The following is a 16,253-nucleotide window of genomic DNA, read 5'->3' as shown; positions in this document are numbered from 1 at the left end:
TCAAATATTCCAGGAGTTGAAAAAACTTACCTCTCAACACATTGAGCTCTCCCCAGTTCTGGCGCTCATAGGGTTTGTAAAAAACATACCAAAGTTGGAGGGATTGTTTGTAGGCTTGGCCTGTTTATTATCCAAAAGGAAAATATCTTTGAGATGGCATAAATGGCCTCTGCCCAAAATATCTGATTGGTCAAGGGACGTTCTAAACTGCAATAACACTATGGACACATAATCAGAAACTTTACCTATAACGTCTAGTCCTAATAGCACTTGGAGTCTACTGAAGCGTTACCTAATGTCCACGGATAACAAGGGCAAACATGGAAACACCTAGGAACACTCCTGGAGAAATAAAGTAGTAACAGTGCAAGCTATAATGTTATAAAAGGGTCCACAAAGGGACACCAAACTCCTTTACACAATGACTATAGCCTTTTGTCAGAGCATTGTATGTGCCATAAGCGGGGGTTTGAAGAAATAAATCTTGTTCACAGTGAAGAGGGTGATTGCGTGATGGGTTGCAAACTTATACAACACTATAAATGATTGGATCATACATGGTTATTGTGGAAACATATACTTCTTCATTTCTGATTGTAAGTGCACTAGCAATGTGAGTACTTTGTTCCTTTTTTTCTCTTGAATTCTTTTCACTTTATCTTATCAAAATCTTTATAATAAAATGTGTTTTTATGAGCACTGTACATGAAATGTGACAATAAATAAGGGGAAATTGCATTCAGTTAATAGACATTCCCCCAAAAGAATAAACATAACAAGAAAATAGGTGGCGTCAATAAGGGCGCATAAAAATCTGGTAAAACAGGAACAAAACATATAAGAAGTCAGTCTAATGAAATTTCCTTTTAACCCCTTCAGTGCCCGCCCCTTTCCCCGCCCAGTGCCGGCCGTTGCATTAGCGGGCGGGGTCTATGACGAGCTGGACTCGTCATGGGCACAGCGCCACCGCGGCCCATGACGAGTCCAGCTCGTCATGGGCACTGAAGGGGTTAAAGGCATTTGAAACTACAGCAGGGAAGGCAGAAAATGGATGTCCACAGGCAAAGAATTCCACTACCATTAATTTGTGGAATCAACAGCCTGGTTAAAAAACTTTTCAAAGCGAAATTGCGAATGGTGAGCTGTGGCATATCCTTGTCTCTGGTTAGTCCTGAATCCACAGCAACCTAAGGCTTCTTTCACAGCAGGGCAAGTGGCCTGAAGGTGATGTAGCAGAATTTAAATAGAATCCTGCAGTGTATTGAGAGCTAGTGCGATTTAATATGTACAAAGAAAACGTGTTTAAAAGTCAATGGTTAAGTTGAAGGTGAGACAACCTCTCAAAAATTATTTGGAGACCCACAGCTTGGAGAAGTCATAAAAACCTAATTGGCCCATTCTCTCCTGCCTACAAAAAACAGGACCCAGTGTTTTGTCCTGAGCATTGATTTGTAATACCTCCCAGAGTTAGATTAGCTTCCATCGGTCGAGTCCGCCAAGTTAGCATTGTTCCTACCCCAGTGTGAGAGGTCATCAAATGATGAAGCATTCCTCGCTAAGTTGAGGAAGATAACCTCTCAAAAATCTTTTGATTACTCACAGCTTGCAGAAGTAAAAAAAAACTAATTGGCCCATTTTTTGCTTCAATACCCTCAAGTGCCCCTTTTTCATGTTGTGTAGTTATTTTGAGGATACACTTGAGGTTGAAGCTCCCTTACTCTCCCCATAGGGTTCTACTACATGTCAATGTCTCCACTATTGATGGAGCTGCAGAATTGGAGGTGGCTTAAAATGGGGCAATGTGGTCTGAAAGAAGGTGAAAGTGGAACATTTTTGTCCACAAGCCTAACAAGCATTGCCAAAGCAATGTCTGTTTTTTTGTTAGGGGAAGAAGTTGGAAATAGTTTGGCTACTTTGTGCGTGATGTCCAGTTGTCCTGATGAGAAAATCTCATAATGAAGCAATATGGTGCATCTTTAAGAAACCCTATAAGCATGCACATGTTTACTTTGTGAACAAAATAAGCTGTAAATCCAACATGACACTATGACAACAAATTAAAACAAAGGAAACTTCAACAGCATCTAGTGAATAGCACTGTGTCTTGATAACAAGCATCCACTCAGCAAGCACTTCCGAAAAAACACAAAAATCCACAAACCTGCAATGAAAACATAATGTCAGCAAAGTGAATGCATTAAAGAACACACACTGGTTCTAATCTATTTAAAATGCTTCTTGAGCCCCAGCAACAGAACCTAATGGTAATGGAAATGGGATAATGTACCCATCCAGGAAATCAAATGGCCTTGATGGACAGGCCAACTAAGAGGCAAAAAACATGGAAAACAACTGCTGTAAATATCTATCTATCTATCTATCTATCTATCTATCTATCTATCTATCTATCTATCTATCTATCTATCTATCTATCTATCTATCTATCTATCTATCTATCTATCTATCTATCTATCTATCTATCTATCTATCTATCTATCTATCTATCTATCTATCTATCTATCTATCTATCTATCTATCTATCAATCTACATTCACTGAAAAAAAAACTTTAAAGTGACGTTATAGTTAGGTGTTGAAATAATAATTAAAAAAAAAAACTATTAAAAAAAAACACAAATTCACCAGTTACAGTTTGCTGAGCAAACTATAACTTGCAACCTGCCATGCACTGCTTATGACCTCATTGCATTAATAAACTTTAGTTAGTTACTTACTACATTGCACTACTCATGACATGTTACATAACATCACTGATGACATCTCAAATGACATCACTGAAGACATCACTAAGGACATCATCCAAGCTATTGCTCCTCCTATTTTTCTATAAACAGATAGATAATTGTAGGTACTATAAGGCCCACAATCATACAGTGCGCAGATTGACTGTAGGTAAATATGTGCATGTCCAAAAGAGAAATAATGCAGTCCTAAAGACAAGTGTGATTCAGTATGGTAAAACTTATTTTGTGTGCACTTTAGTTACCAGTGAAGATTTAAGTGTAAGCAGTCTTGCATTTAAACAAAGTAGCGACTAATTACAACTAGCGTGAGTTGCTGAGGTGCATTTCAAATAGATTGTGGCTCAAATCAAAGGCCTCTTGCAAAAAATATGTGAGAAAAACTAAAGTTTCTCCTTAGAATACATTAATCACCTGTGGATTTATGTGTACATACTAATGCTATAGGATTGTTACGTTGTGCTACAAACAGTTTCTATATAAACTAGAGATTTATAAAGTGCAGATGGTTAATACTAAAAATGTGGTGAAGATTTTGTGAGGTGCATTGTTAAAGAATGTATAATGTTTCAGTGAGTCTCTTACAGATAGTTTAAGTCCCTGTATAATTGTAAACATTGTTTTAATGGTGCTTGTTTCTGCTCATTTCAGGACTATGAATAGGGTACTTTTACAAAGTACAAAGGGGTGCCTTATCGTTGATTATTGCATAGATGTGGAGATGTTGAATTAAAATTCTTTACCAGGTGAGTTATTTAATAGGTACATCTCATTATGGTAAATAATGTCCAAACGCTCTTTTGAAAGGTTTAATAAATTGCTTATAGCATTAATATCTACAGATACATTACATTTTCTATGCACTTGAATACCAGTAAAAAAAAGATTCACCAAATGACTTCAAAGTTATTAACAAAGCAATTTAAGCTCTGACCTAATTATAACTACATAGTGGCGATCCCCATTGTGTGACACATATATATGATTTGTTTGGGACAAATGATGACATGAGGTATTCCAGACAGCTTGCACTGTTTGTGCCCATGCCTTAAAAATTATGAGCGCTTCTATAGCAGGTGTGATATTAAAAGAAGAAATAAGAGGTCAAATCTGTCTCTAAATAGGTTTCAAATACTAGTAGTTCACCAACTGAGAGAGATAAGCTTGATTGTACTAAGGAACGCTTTGAAAGACAACCCTGAAAATGTACGACTAGCTATAAAATCATTCCAAGTTTTGATGTCAGGGAAACTAGGAGTGAATGGGAAATGATGAATGTGAGGAATAACTGGACATCTGTTACATGCATTAAATTCCCTATCTTCCATGAAATTCCCAAACCATCAATAAAACCAAGATTTCCTTTATACCTCTAACCTTCCACATTCTTCATGCTCCCCGTATCTCAACCTACCATTTTCATAATCAGGCAGTTTGTGACTTTGGAGTTGAAGGTGTCGATCCTCTGTTTGATCTCCTGCAAAGATGGCTCTTTGGGTCTTTCCTGCACATCTGTTGATCCATTCTGAAAAGAGATGAGAGAGATGCTGATTAGAAAATGTTTCTGTATTTTTTGAATTATAGAGTTTCTCAGACTCTTCTCAAGACACCGAGCTTTGGGTTAAACACAAGTGGAATTCAGTTTGAAGACAGAAGGGAGAAAAAGGGTAGGGCACTAAGGTCTGGTAACATTTTTAAAGGTCGTATATGCTGTACAGCATATCAGACTTGTATTTGGCATACCAATTCCAGCCTGGTCCCTTACCCTGAGGTGTGTTGAATGTGACATTAGTGTTTTCTGGAACAATGTGAACACTGGAGCTTACTGTGCTTTTAATGGTTAGCTTATTTGAATGGATGTATCTGTAGTTAAACTACATCATTTGTTTGTGGTAAAGTTTTGGACAGTATTTGTTACACATCAAAAAGGTCAAACATGAATAGAAAGCACTTATGTTATTAGCACAGTTACTATATATATATATATATATATATATATATATTCACTGAAAAAACCATAGGTTTCACACATGTTATAGTTAGCGGAAATTTTACTGATAAAAAACCAGTGAAATTCCCCCGTTATAGTTAGTGCAGGCAACTATAACTCACGCGACCGCAATCCTCTGCTGATGCTAATACTGTATTTAGACACTTATTTGCCCATGTCTTCTTCCATACATTTTTAGCTATACATATATTACAAATATTTTTTTTTCATAAAGACACATATGTCATCAGCAGAAGATTGCGGTCGCGTGAGTTATAGTTGCCTGCACTAACTATAACGGGGGAATTTCACTGGTTTTTTATCAGTAAAATTTCCGCTAACTATAACATGTGTGAAACCTATGGTTTTTTCAGTGAATTTGCAAGGTTTTTTAAATGCTAATTCCTAACTATAAGTTACTTTACGCCATTCGTGGCGTGCGCGCCCACTTAACGCAGTTCGTTCCGTGCGCGCACGGTGCGCTTCGCGCACCGTGCGTGCACAGTAAGCACGCGGTGCTTACTGTGCTTACGGTGCTTATAAGCCATGCACAAATGGTGCGCTTCGGGCACCATTTGCACACGGGGTGGAGAGAGTGTGGATAATTTTTTGTTTGATTATTTTTGTTGAAAATATTGTGGTTTTTTACACCTCTGATAAGCCCTGCACATTTGGTGTACTGCGGCCACCAAAAGCACAGGGGGTGGGGAAAGTGTGGATAGTGTTTTTTTTAAAATATTTTTTACCGTACGCGTACGGTAAGCGTAATCGGCGAAATTAGCGAAAAAATTAAAATGGCATTTTTTGCCTTGGGGGGTCTTGGGGGACTCCCTCATCATGGCTATGTGTGTGTGAGCTGTCAAAACAGCTCCTTTACATGTGTATTGGTTTTAATTAAACAACCTAACTCTCAGTGCGAGAGAGAAAATGGCGGCCGCCGCTTCCTGGTTTCGGCCGATTCGAATGTTTACTAAGATCTAAGAGCCAATCAGAATCGCGCTCGCGCACGCCACCGTACGCGTACGGTAAGCTTACGGTAAGCGTACCGTAAGCTGGCTCAGATATATATATTGATTTAAAGGCTATTTTCTCAGAATCTACTGAACAGATTTACACCAAACCTACAAAAGGCACTTCCTTGACCTAGGGGCTACCTCTCTGCCAAATTTCTAGTAATTCTGTTCAGCCGTTCGGGCTGTAGCCCTGTCTAAAGGGCCTATGGAAAAATGCATGGGAAAAATGCGTTTTGGGACCCCCCTTTTATCTCAGCCCCCGCTTGACGAATCCCCCCGAGACTTTCAGGGTAGGAGCGGAGCGTAGCGCCCCACCTATTTTGAGAAATTCGCGAGGATTCGTAGACCGGCGCCAAAGTTATTCAAAATAGAATGTTGCGGATTTCCTATGGAAAAGGGGTCCTAACTATAACTACCTACTGGCGACCGCCAGTAGGTAATATATATATATATATATATATATATATATATATATATATATATATATATATATATATATATATATATATATATATATATATATATATATATGTCTTTGGGATATATTGGAATATACAAAGACAGTTTGAGGCAAAACCAACATCAATTGTCGAAAGGTGTCCTTCCTTAGCATTTCCAAACCTACCCCAGTCAATGTGCCAAGGTCGTTTCCACCACAATGCACAATCATGAGCTCAGGGTGTTGGAGATGCAAACAGGTTTTAACCAAAGGCAACAATTGGTGCCACTTCAATCCTCTCTGTGCAAACCATTTAATGTCCACATTTTGTAAACCTATGTCTAAGTCAATACGTCTGTGTTCTGCATACCTCTTGCACCAGAAAACATAGCTATGTCCTACGATCCACACTAGCATTTTGAAGGTATGGCTGGAAGGTATGGAAAGATGTCCGTAGCTCATGCAGTTCCTTTGTAGAGTAAGAGATATGTTTAAAGATGGGGAAAAATCTTTTTTTTTTCCACAGAAAACGATAATTGATTGGAACATAAGTAGCATTGGATACTAAAAACTAGGGTGCATATTAGTTGTTTGAAAAAGCATGTTTGTCATTGGTTAATAAAGAGCAGTCTAGGGGAGGAGCCTAGCGCGCAACCAAGATGGCCGCGTAGGTGCGAGGCTCCCGAGGACCTCCGCAACCTCCTACGTTTATCCTGTCTTCATCCTGAATCGGTTGAGGGGACTGTGTCGGTGAACCTGAGCCGAGGTGGTACCCGTTTTCCGTTTTTGAATCGGACCCCGGGTGCCGTGATGAGCATCGACTGAAGTTTGCGGCCTGCTCCTCTCCTGACCCCGGACTTGAGTTTGGGGGTGATCCAGTGGAGAAGTGAATAACAACGGCGGGACGAGCCTGGCGAGCCGCGTACCCCACACTTTCACTTTCGCTTTTGAGTCCCCTTGCCGTCATCGCGAGTGGGATCACGGCGTTTCTTTGTGTGGTGGTTGCCTCGCTGGGGGATCCTGCCTGCCTGCGGGGACCTGCTCCGCCTTCCTGAGGTGACCTCCGGGGTCCTTGGCCTCGATTGCTCGTTCTCCGCTGCATGACTCGTGGGGGTGCGAGATACAAGACGATGGCCACGAAGCAGGATGGAGATCGGTTGAAGGCCAAATCGACCCGGCGTGGCGCCGCACTTCAAGTCAACATTATGGATCGCTACACCCTACCAAAAGGTTCTCCCGGCGGGTCGCATAAGTCTTCCGAGTGCCCTCCGGATGCCCCGGATTTGCCGACGGATCTGACTTTGCAGGACGTCATGGGCGCCATAGCTGAGATGAAGACCTCGGTGGGTCAACAATTCGACACCCTGGCGCACAAACTCGACGCGGTCCTCATCGATGTCAACCTTGTTAGAGCAGATCTATCCAAGACAAATGACCGGGTTGACTCTTTGGCCCATACCGCGTCGGGCCTCACGACTGAGGTGGCGGCCCTCCAGACGGAGGTGCGCCGGCTCCGGCAGGCCAGTGCGCTCACGGATCGGCGACTGGAGGACTCCGAGAGCAGGGCCCGGAGGAATAACGTTCGCATTATCGGAGTGCCTGAGGGACTGGAGGATTCGGCGGCGGATCTCTTTGTGGAGGATCTGATTTCTACTCCTCTCCAGCCTCGAGGACTGAGTAAATTCTTTGCGGTGGAAAGGGCCCATAGAGTTCCTGGCGGCAAGCCGAAGGTCGGAGCTCCCCCGCGGCCTCTTATTGCCCGTATCTTCAACTTTCGGGACAGGGATGCGATTTTACAAGCTTCCAGACTGCGGGGGCCGCTTAAGCTGGAGAACATGGAGGTGAACTTTTATCCTGATTTCACGCAGGTGGTCCAGAAGCAGAGACTGAGTTTTATGGGCGTCAAGCGGCGGCTTCGAGATATGAACTTAAAATACGCAATGCTTTTCCCGGCCAGGCTGCGTGTGGAGTCTGATGGTCGCACTCACTTTTTTGACCGTCCTGAGACGGCCGGGGACTGGTTGGACACTTTGTCTGGGGGACATGATCGGGATGGGATGGGGGCAGCGGGAGGAGAGTGCCCACCGGACCGTGTATGAGCTATTGACACTGGGGCTCATTCCTGATGATGCCACTTTTCGGCCAAGCTCAGGGTTTCTTGACTGTTGTATCTCGTTCCCCCTCCATTGGAGGTTGTGTTGTGTCTCGAGGGGGTTCTCTTTCCTCCTCTAGGGGGTCTTTGTAGTTTAGTTCACACAGGGGCGACAGGCACACTGCAAGTTGGGGGGGCTGTCTGGGCTCATGCAGGGGGGAGTTTTGTTTGGGATGTTGGGTTGGGGTTGGGTATTGTTTATTTGTACCACAAGGCAGAAGTATTGTTGTGCTATATCTAAAGTGCTCTCTGGGGGGAGACTGATCGGTTTTGGCTGTGATGGGGGGTAGGGGACTGAGACTTCTGTCCTGGAATGTTAATGGACTGGGGGACAGGATAAAACGGGGGGTGGCCCTGCAGTTCTTAAAACGGATTTCACCTGATATTGTATTTCTGCAGGAAACACACCTTATTGGCAATTCCTTTTGTGCCATGAACAGGCGGGGCTATCGCCTTGTAGCCCACTCGGGCTTCACCTCTGGTTCGAGGGGTGTGGGCATTATGGTTAAAACCTCGCTCCCGTTGGAGGTTGATGAGGTGCTCCATGATGATAGGGGACGGTATACGGCTCTAGTGGGTAGATTGGAGGGTAGAGTGATTGTTTTGGTTTCTGTTTATGTCCCGCCAGGGTTGCAGACGACTACTTTCGCGGATTTGGGGCGCCTTCTTCTTGGACTGCCGGAGGGGACTCTAGTGGTTGGGGGGGATTTTAACGCTGTAATTTCCGGAACTGAGGATCGTCACCCACCCAGGGATCTCCCCCGCGCCCAAGCTTGGTTGTCTGGCCTCTTGGATACCCTGGGACTGGTGGATTGTTGGCGGCTGAAACACCCTACGCAGGTACAATACACCTTTCATTCCGGGGCTCATGGCAGTCTTTCGAGGCTTGACTATGTTCTGATGCCAGCAGCACAGGCGGGGAGGGTCGGGGAGGTGCGGCATCTAGCTCGGGGTATTTCCGACCACTCCCCGCTCTTGTTGCACTTCGATATTGTCCCGAGGGGGAGGGGAGGGTGGTCCCGATCAACCCCTGGTACCTGCGTAACCCCACAATTCGCGCAGATTTGGTTAAATCCCTTGAGCAATATTTTGGAGATAATGTGGGATCTGTGTCGTCTGCTGTTTCTCTGTGGGAGGCGTTCAAGACGGTAATCCGGGGGAAGGCCCTATCCCTCATTTCCCATTCCAGGAGGCGCGAGCGGGAGGAGGTGACCCGTATCGAATCTGAGATAACTGAGTTGGAGGGTGATCTGGATTGTGGTGTCACAGACGACAAACTGCATGCTCTCAGACTCAAACAAGCGGACTACAAGGCCCTAGTCACAGAGGCGGCCAGGGGCCTGAGTAGAGAGCAACAGGGGCGACTGTATGATGTGGGTGATAAGGCTGGTAAACTGATTGCGTGGCTGGATAAAAAGGAGAGAGCGAGTCGAGTTGTCCCGTCGGTTGAGAGACTGGATGGTGTGTGTGTCACTGAGCCGGAGGAAATTGTTGATTGCTTCGCTGAGTATTTTCGCGGGGTGTATTCCCCGGTATCTTCCCGCCCGGAAGAGGATTTCCATGACCTGCTTAAAGATATTGCGCTGCCTTCCCTTTCGGAGGAGGATAAATTGTTGATGGACGCGGCTCCGACATCTGAGGAGATTGCCCTCGCCATACGTTCGGTCGCCTCTGGCAAGGCCATGGGTCCTAATGGCCTTCCCATCGAATTGTACAAATTGCGGCCAAATACACTGGCTCCGCATTTCCGTGATATGTTCCTCGCGGCCCGTTCGGCGGGTTCCCTCCCGCTGGACCAGCGTCTTGCCACTATTGTGGTTATTCATAAGGAGGGGAGGCCGCGGGATCGGGTCACGTCTTACAGGCCCATTTCGTTGTTGAATGCGGAGCCGAAAATTCTGGCCAAGGTGCTGGCTAATCGGCTGGTCAGCGTGGTGTGCGATCTGATCCATCAGGACCAGTCCGGCTTTATCCCTCATCGCAACACCGCGCTTAACCTGCGGCGTCTGCATGGGATGCTCGCGAGGGTCCCGTTCATACGTGAGCCAGCCATTTTGGCGTCGTTGGACGCCACTATGGCGTTCGACACGCTCGAGTGGCCGTATATCTGGGCGACGCTGGCGAAGTTTGGGTTTGGCCCGGGATTTATTGGCTGGGTGAAATTGTTGTATTCCGGACCGCTGGCGCAGGTGGTGGTGAATGGTAGAGTATCGGCTCCTTTTGAATTGGGCAGGGGCACGCGGCAGGGCTGCCCGCTGTCGCCGCTCCTCTTTGCGCTCGCCTTGGAGCCCCTGGCGGAGTGGCTGCGGTGGCACCCTTCGATTCGTGGTCTCCGATGGACTCCTGAGTATGAGGATCGCGTCTCCCTTTACGCGGACGATATTCTTTTGTACCTTGCTTCCCCGCGTGAATCGTTGATTGTGTTAGTGGATGTATTGTGTTCATTTGGCCGCAACTCCGGCCTAGTCATCAACTGGGCTAAATCCTGTGTATATGTCCTCTCAGGGGAGGCTCCTATCCTTCCGCGGGGTTGTCCTATCCAGGTTGCTCCGCAGGGATTTAAGTATCTGGGTATCTTTATTACCCTGGACTCTGCGGCCCGATATAAACAGAACCTGCTCCCCCCCTCCAACGCCTGAAGGAGGATGTGGCGCGTTGGAGGTGCTTGCCGCTCTCGCCACTCGGCTGTGCGGCGCTGTTTAAGATGATGTCGTTGCCACGTTTCTTATACGCTCTACAGAACACGATGGACGTCGTCCCGGCTCGCTACTTTCGGGAGGTGGAGGGTCTGCAGCGCCAACTGTTTTGGGATGGGAGGCCACGGTTCGCCCTCGCGAAGCTGATGCTCCCGTGGTATGGCGGGGGGGTGGCCCTCCCAGACATCAAACGGTATTACTGGGCCTCCCAGCTGGCTGCGATAAACCACGGGCTTTATGGGCCCGCCCTTAACCAGGCTTTTGAAATGGACAAATTGTTGTTGCCGGGTGGCGACTACAATCGTGCGCTCTACTCTAGATCGCTCGACGCACGTTTGACGGGTCCTACACGGGTCGCGGTATGGGTGTGGCACGCGGCAAACTTGGCGATGGGGTGGAAGGATCGGTTGACCCGGGCGACGCCCTTGTATGCATCTGAGCGATTGGGCTGCTTGTGGACCACGAAAGGCTTTGATAAGTGGGACACGATTGGCATCAGCAGGGTGGGCGATCTCTGGACGAGGGGGGTATTTAAAACGTTTGATGTGCTGCAGACGGAATTCCAGTTGCAGGACAGGGAGTACTTCCGGTATATACAGGTCCGTCACGCGCTGTGTTCTGTATTCCCGGATGTGGCGTCCATCCCGGAGTGCTCCCCTCTGGAAGATAGAGTGCTAGACGGGCATGTACCAGATGGCACTATCTCATTGATTTATAAAAAGCTCATCAACGATCGCTCGGGACTGCTGACTGGCCTTCGTGAGGCATGGGTTGCCGATGGATTGGAGCTGGATGACGAGGACTGGGTATCTGCGGTGGCCTCCCCGAAGTAGGTGGCCATACCGGCCCGCCTTCGTTTCGTCCAGCTCAAAATACTCCACAGGGTATACGTTACGGGGCCGGGTCTGATGCGTATGGGATATGCCGTGGATGGGATGTGTAAGCGTGGGTGTGGTTTGTTAGGGACCTTCTTCCATACTCTGTGGGAATGCCCGGAGGTGGCGCGATTCTGGCGTGGTGTACATGCGGTGTTGCAAGCGGTCACGCATGTGACGCTGTTTCCCGAGGCTAGGAGATGTCTGTTGAATGTGTGGGAACCGACTGATTACACGGTGCCGCAAACGTGGTGGGTGACACTGGGATATATGGTGGCCAAGCGTGACATAGCACAATTGTGGGGCTCCCAGAGGTCACCAACGGTTTCGGTATGGAAGGACAACATGGATTGGTGTATGTTTCGGGAGAAGGTAGTGTATGTGGCGAGAGGTAAGCCTGGGAAATGGGTGAAAGTGTGGGGCCCCTGGAACTCCTATTGTGGCGGGATTTGTACCCCGCCACTGACGCCTGACTTGGCAGCGGCCCAGTCTCCCTAGTCTGCTTGTTACCTTGATTCTGTGTCATCATGCCCACTTCGTTTCTGTCCCGGCCCGTCCCCCCCCCCTATTCCTGTGGATCGGTAGGGTCCTCCCGAGGGGAGCACATAATGCTGCTTAGACTTTTGCTGCCTTGTGGGTTTGTTTGTAGTTTTTCATTAAAAAATGGAACCGCCATTTGGGGGGTCTGGACGGTGTGGCCGCAAACACTTCCTTCGACTCCGGGGACCTTTACCACTTGCCGCTTGTGTTTTTATAACTGTGTTTTATGATCCCACTGTTTGCTAGCGGCCGGCCTGAAGGTTGTAGGCCCATACTTGTATATCTATTGCATTCTGTAATAAAGGTTTAAAAAAAAAAAAAAAAAAAATAAAAAAAAAAAAGAGCAGTCTAAACGTGGAGTACATACGATAGGATGAAATGTGCTCAGCTCAACCAGACGTGCTACTTGCATTTGGAAGGTACATTTGGAACTTAAAACAATGGTGAACTTTTAACCCGCAGGTGCTGTTAAATGTTCAAGAATATGCAGAAAAAAAAAGTTACGTTTAAAAAAATCATGAACTTTTAACCTGCAGGTGTTGTAGAATGTTCCAGAAAGTGTGGTGATAAAATAGGTTGAACTTCTGACCTGTATGTGGAGCGGAATATTAAGTTGCTTTTCATATGGAAAATTAAAAAATAACCAATGGAGATAAGTTTTGGAATGTCGATGAAGGATTGAAGTCTTCTGATTTGTTCTTTACATGTATTTATATGTGGAGCGACAGAGAAATTGTGCCATTACTGGTTCCATTCTTGATGAAAGCAGTGCATTACATGTACTGTGTGACAAAGAAAGAATTGCATGCGAGTCTGACATTCAATCAATCAATCAATCACTGCATTTGTAAAGTGCGCTACATACCCGAGAGGGTCTCAAGGCGCTGGGGAGGGGGGGGGTGCTACTGGTCGAAGAGCCAGGTCTTGAGGAGTCTTCTGAAGGCCAGCAGGTCCTGGGTCTGTCGTAGGATGGTGGGGAGAGTGTTCCAGGTCTTGGCAGGGAGGTAGGAGAAGGATCTGCCGCCGGCGGTGGTTTTAACTGTGGCGAGGGCGAGGTTGGCTGAGCGGAGGCTTCGGGTGGGGGTGTGGAAGCTGAGTCGGTTGTTGAGGTAGGTGGGTCCGGTGTTGTGCAGTGCTTTGTGTGCGTGGATCAGGAGCTTGAAGGTGATCCTTTTGTTAACGGGGAGCCAGTGCTGGCCTCTCAGGTGGAGTGTGATGTGGCTGCGGCGGGGGACATCGAGGATGAGTCGGGCGAGGCGTTCTGGATGCGTTGGAGTCGTCTCAGGAGCTTGTTTGTAGTTCCTGAGTAGAGGGCGTTCCCGTAGTCGAGTCTGTTGGTGATGAGGGCCTGGGTAACGGTTTTTCTCGTGTCAAGGGGGATCCATTTGAAGGTCCTGCGGAGCATACGGAGGGTGTTGAAGCAGGACGCGGAGACGGCGTTGACTTGCCTGGTCATGGAGAGAGTGGAGTCGAGGATGACCCCCAGGTTGCGTGCGTGGTCAATGGGTTCCGGGGCTGTGCCTAGTGACGTGGGCCACCAAGAGTTGTCCCAGGCTGATGGGGTGGGTCCGAGAATGAGGACCTCTGTCTTGTCTGAGTTCATTTTCAGTCTGCTGTCCTTTATTTGAAATCTGCATACCAACTACAAAGGTGAGGTAGAAATGAACAAGGTTTGTTATGTGTTCTGTAGTAGTGATTAAGTATTTGAGGTGATATTTTTAAGTTTGAAAGAATTTTATATTTCAAAATAATATACTGTTAGTAAAGTGTGGTGTTTCATATTGGTTATAAAATATGCATAAAGTTTGACCTGTTGTTAAATAAGTACTTTATATATGTTTAGGAATTTTTCACAGTGAAGAAGTGTAGTTTGTCACCTTTAAAGGACTGTATGGTTTTGAAAATGAGGTACAGCATTAATTTGGGTTTGCTAATGTATTCAGGCGAGATAAACAAAATGTTGCACGTTTGCAAATTATACTTATTGTGGAAATAGTGGGGAGGGGGGTAGGAGATGTATGTGTTATTAAGTTAAAAGCGATAAAACCAAACCCAGAAATGTTATGTGGACAGGTTGTGGTCTCATTTTTGACACTGAGATGTAGATTTGAATATAAGTCTAGGTAGGTTGTTGTACTGTGAGGTCGTCTACAGTATTTGGAGATTACATGGAGAGGAGACGGAGATAGTAAAAGTGATACGTTCCTCTTATATGTACACACAGTTTGAATCATTTGATCATAGGTTGAGATATAATATGAACATGGTTTCTGGTTTGCATTTGGGTACAGTTAATAGTTTTAGTAGTTTCTGACTAGTGAATAATAAAAGGTAGATATACTATATGGTAGTAAACGTATTAATGATTTTCTGTATGACTTTCTTGACATTAGTAAACTACATGTGATTATAAGTGATACTAATTGTCAGGCTGTGTCTCTGTGCTGAATATACGTAGGTGTTTAAGTGGTCCGGGTTTTACCGGTGCTCAGCTTCACTATCCCTTTTGAGACACTCGCCAATTTTTTCATTTCATTTAATGTCCTTAATATACATATAGTAAAGGGACGGTATATCAAAAGTTTGGGAATTAGAACTTTATTTACTCTCCCCATCCTCTGCTATACACTCTACCGAGTGTTTAAACGACTTTAGTAACATACAGATGTCTAGCTAGTAAAGGTGGTGTAGTGCCACTGGGACCATTTATAAACCGTGCTATGGGATGGTTTATGTTTTACCCGCCAATTTGCATGTTTGAATACTTTTTGCTGATAAGCTTTCCCGCAGACACCTGTTAAAATTAACCCTGTGTATGGGTAAAGTGACGCTACTAGGAATGGCGGGGGTTTCTGTTTGATTTCGTACGGTTAAGCAAGGGCGGTTGTGGGGGTGTGGGAGGTGGGTATGTTGGTGATTAAAACACAGACTTTTGTAACGTGCAGATGTCTAGCTACTAAAGGTGATGTAGTACCACTGGGACCATTTATAAAGCGCCGTATTGCATGGTATATGTTTTACCCGCAAATTTGCATGTTTTAATATGCTTTGATGATGAGCGTTTCGGGAGATATCTGTTGAAATTAAGCCTCTGTATGGCTATAGTGGCGCTTCCAGGTTTGCTGGGGCTCTTTGTTTTATTGCGTAAAGTTAAGCAAGGGCGTGTGTGGAGGTGGTGTAGTGGTACTGGGACTATTTATAAACCGCCTTATGGTATGGTGTATGTTTTACTTGCAAAATTGCAGGTTTCAATACCTTTTGCTGATGAGTGTTCCGGCAAACACCTGTTGAAATTAAGTCTATGTATGGCTATAGCAGCGCTAACGGGAGTGCTGGGCCTCATTGTTTGATTTCGTAAGGTTAAGCAAGGGCAGGGGTGGGGGTGGGAGAGGTGGGTATGTTGCTGATTATAACACGGACATTTGTAATGTGCACATGTGTAGCTAGTAAAGGTGATGTAGTGCCACTGGGTCCATTTATAAGGCGCTCTATGGCATGGTATATGTTTTATCCGGAAATTTGCATGTTTTAATACCTTTTGTTGCTGAGCGTTCCGGCAGACACTTGTTGAAATTAAGTCCCTCTATTGCTATAGTCTCTCTTCCAGGTTTGCTGGGGCTCTTTCTTTGATTTCGTAAGGTTAAGCAAGGATGGGGATGAGGGTGGTGGAGTGGCACTGGGCCCATTTATGAACCGCTTTATGGTATGGTATATGTTTTACTCGCAAATTTGCATGTTTTAATACCTTTTGGTGATGAGTGTTCCAGCAGACAGCTACGCAAATTAC

The 16,253-nt window shown here is 45.7% G+C and overlaps 1 protein-coding gene across 1 annotated transcript in view; it reads right to left on the bottom strand.

The window, feature by feature from the left end:
• The window catches only part of RASSF5 (Ras association domain family member 5), a 260,582-nt gene that overhangs the window by 17,412 nt on the left and 226,917 nt on the right, over window positions 1-16,253 (bottom strand). Inside the window, exon 2 of the mRNA XM_085624120.1 lies at window positions 4,176-4,286. Within this exon, the coding sequence (XP_085480246.1) occupies window positions 4,176-4,286 (111 nt within the window). The remainder of the gene's footprint in view (window positions 1-4,175; window positions 4,287-16,253) is intronic.

This window comes from Triturus cristatus, chromosome 1_1 (genome assembly GCF_964204655.1).
Source record: "Triturus cristatus chromosome 1_1, aTriCri1.1, whole genome shotgun sequence".
NCBI lineage: Eukaryota > Metazoa > Chordata > Amphibia > Caudata > Salamandridae > Triturus > Triturus cristatus.
The sequence above is the reverse complement of the archived record's forward strand: the minus strand, read 5'-3'. Positions and strand labels throughout refer to the sequence as shown.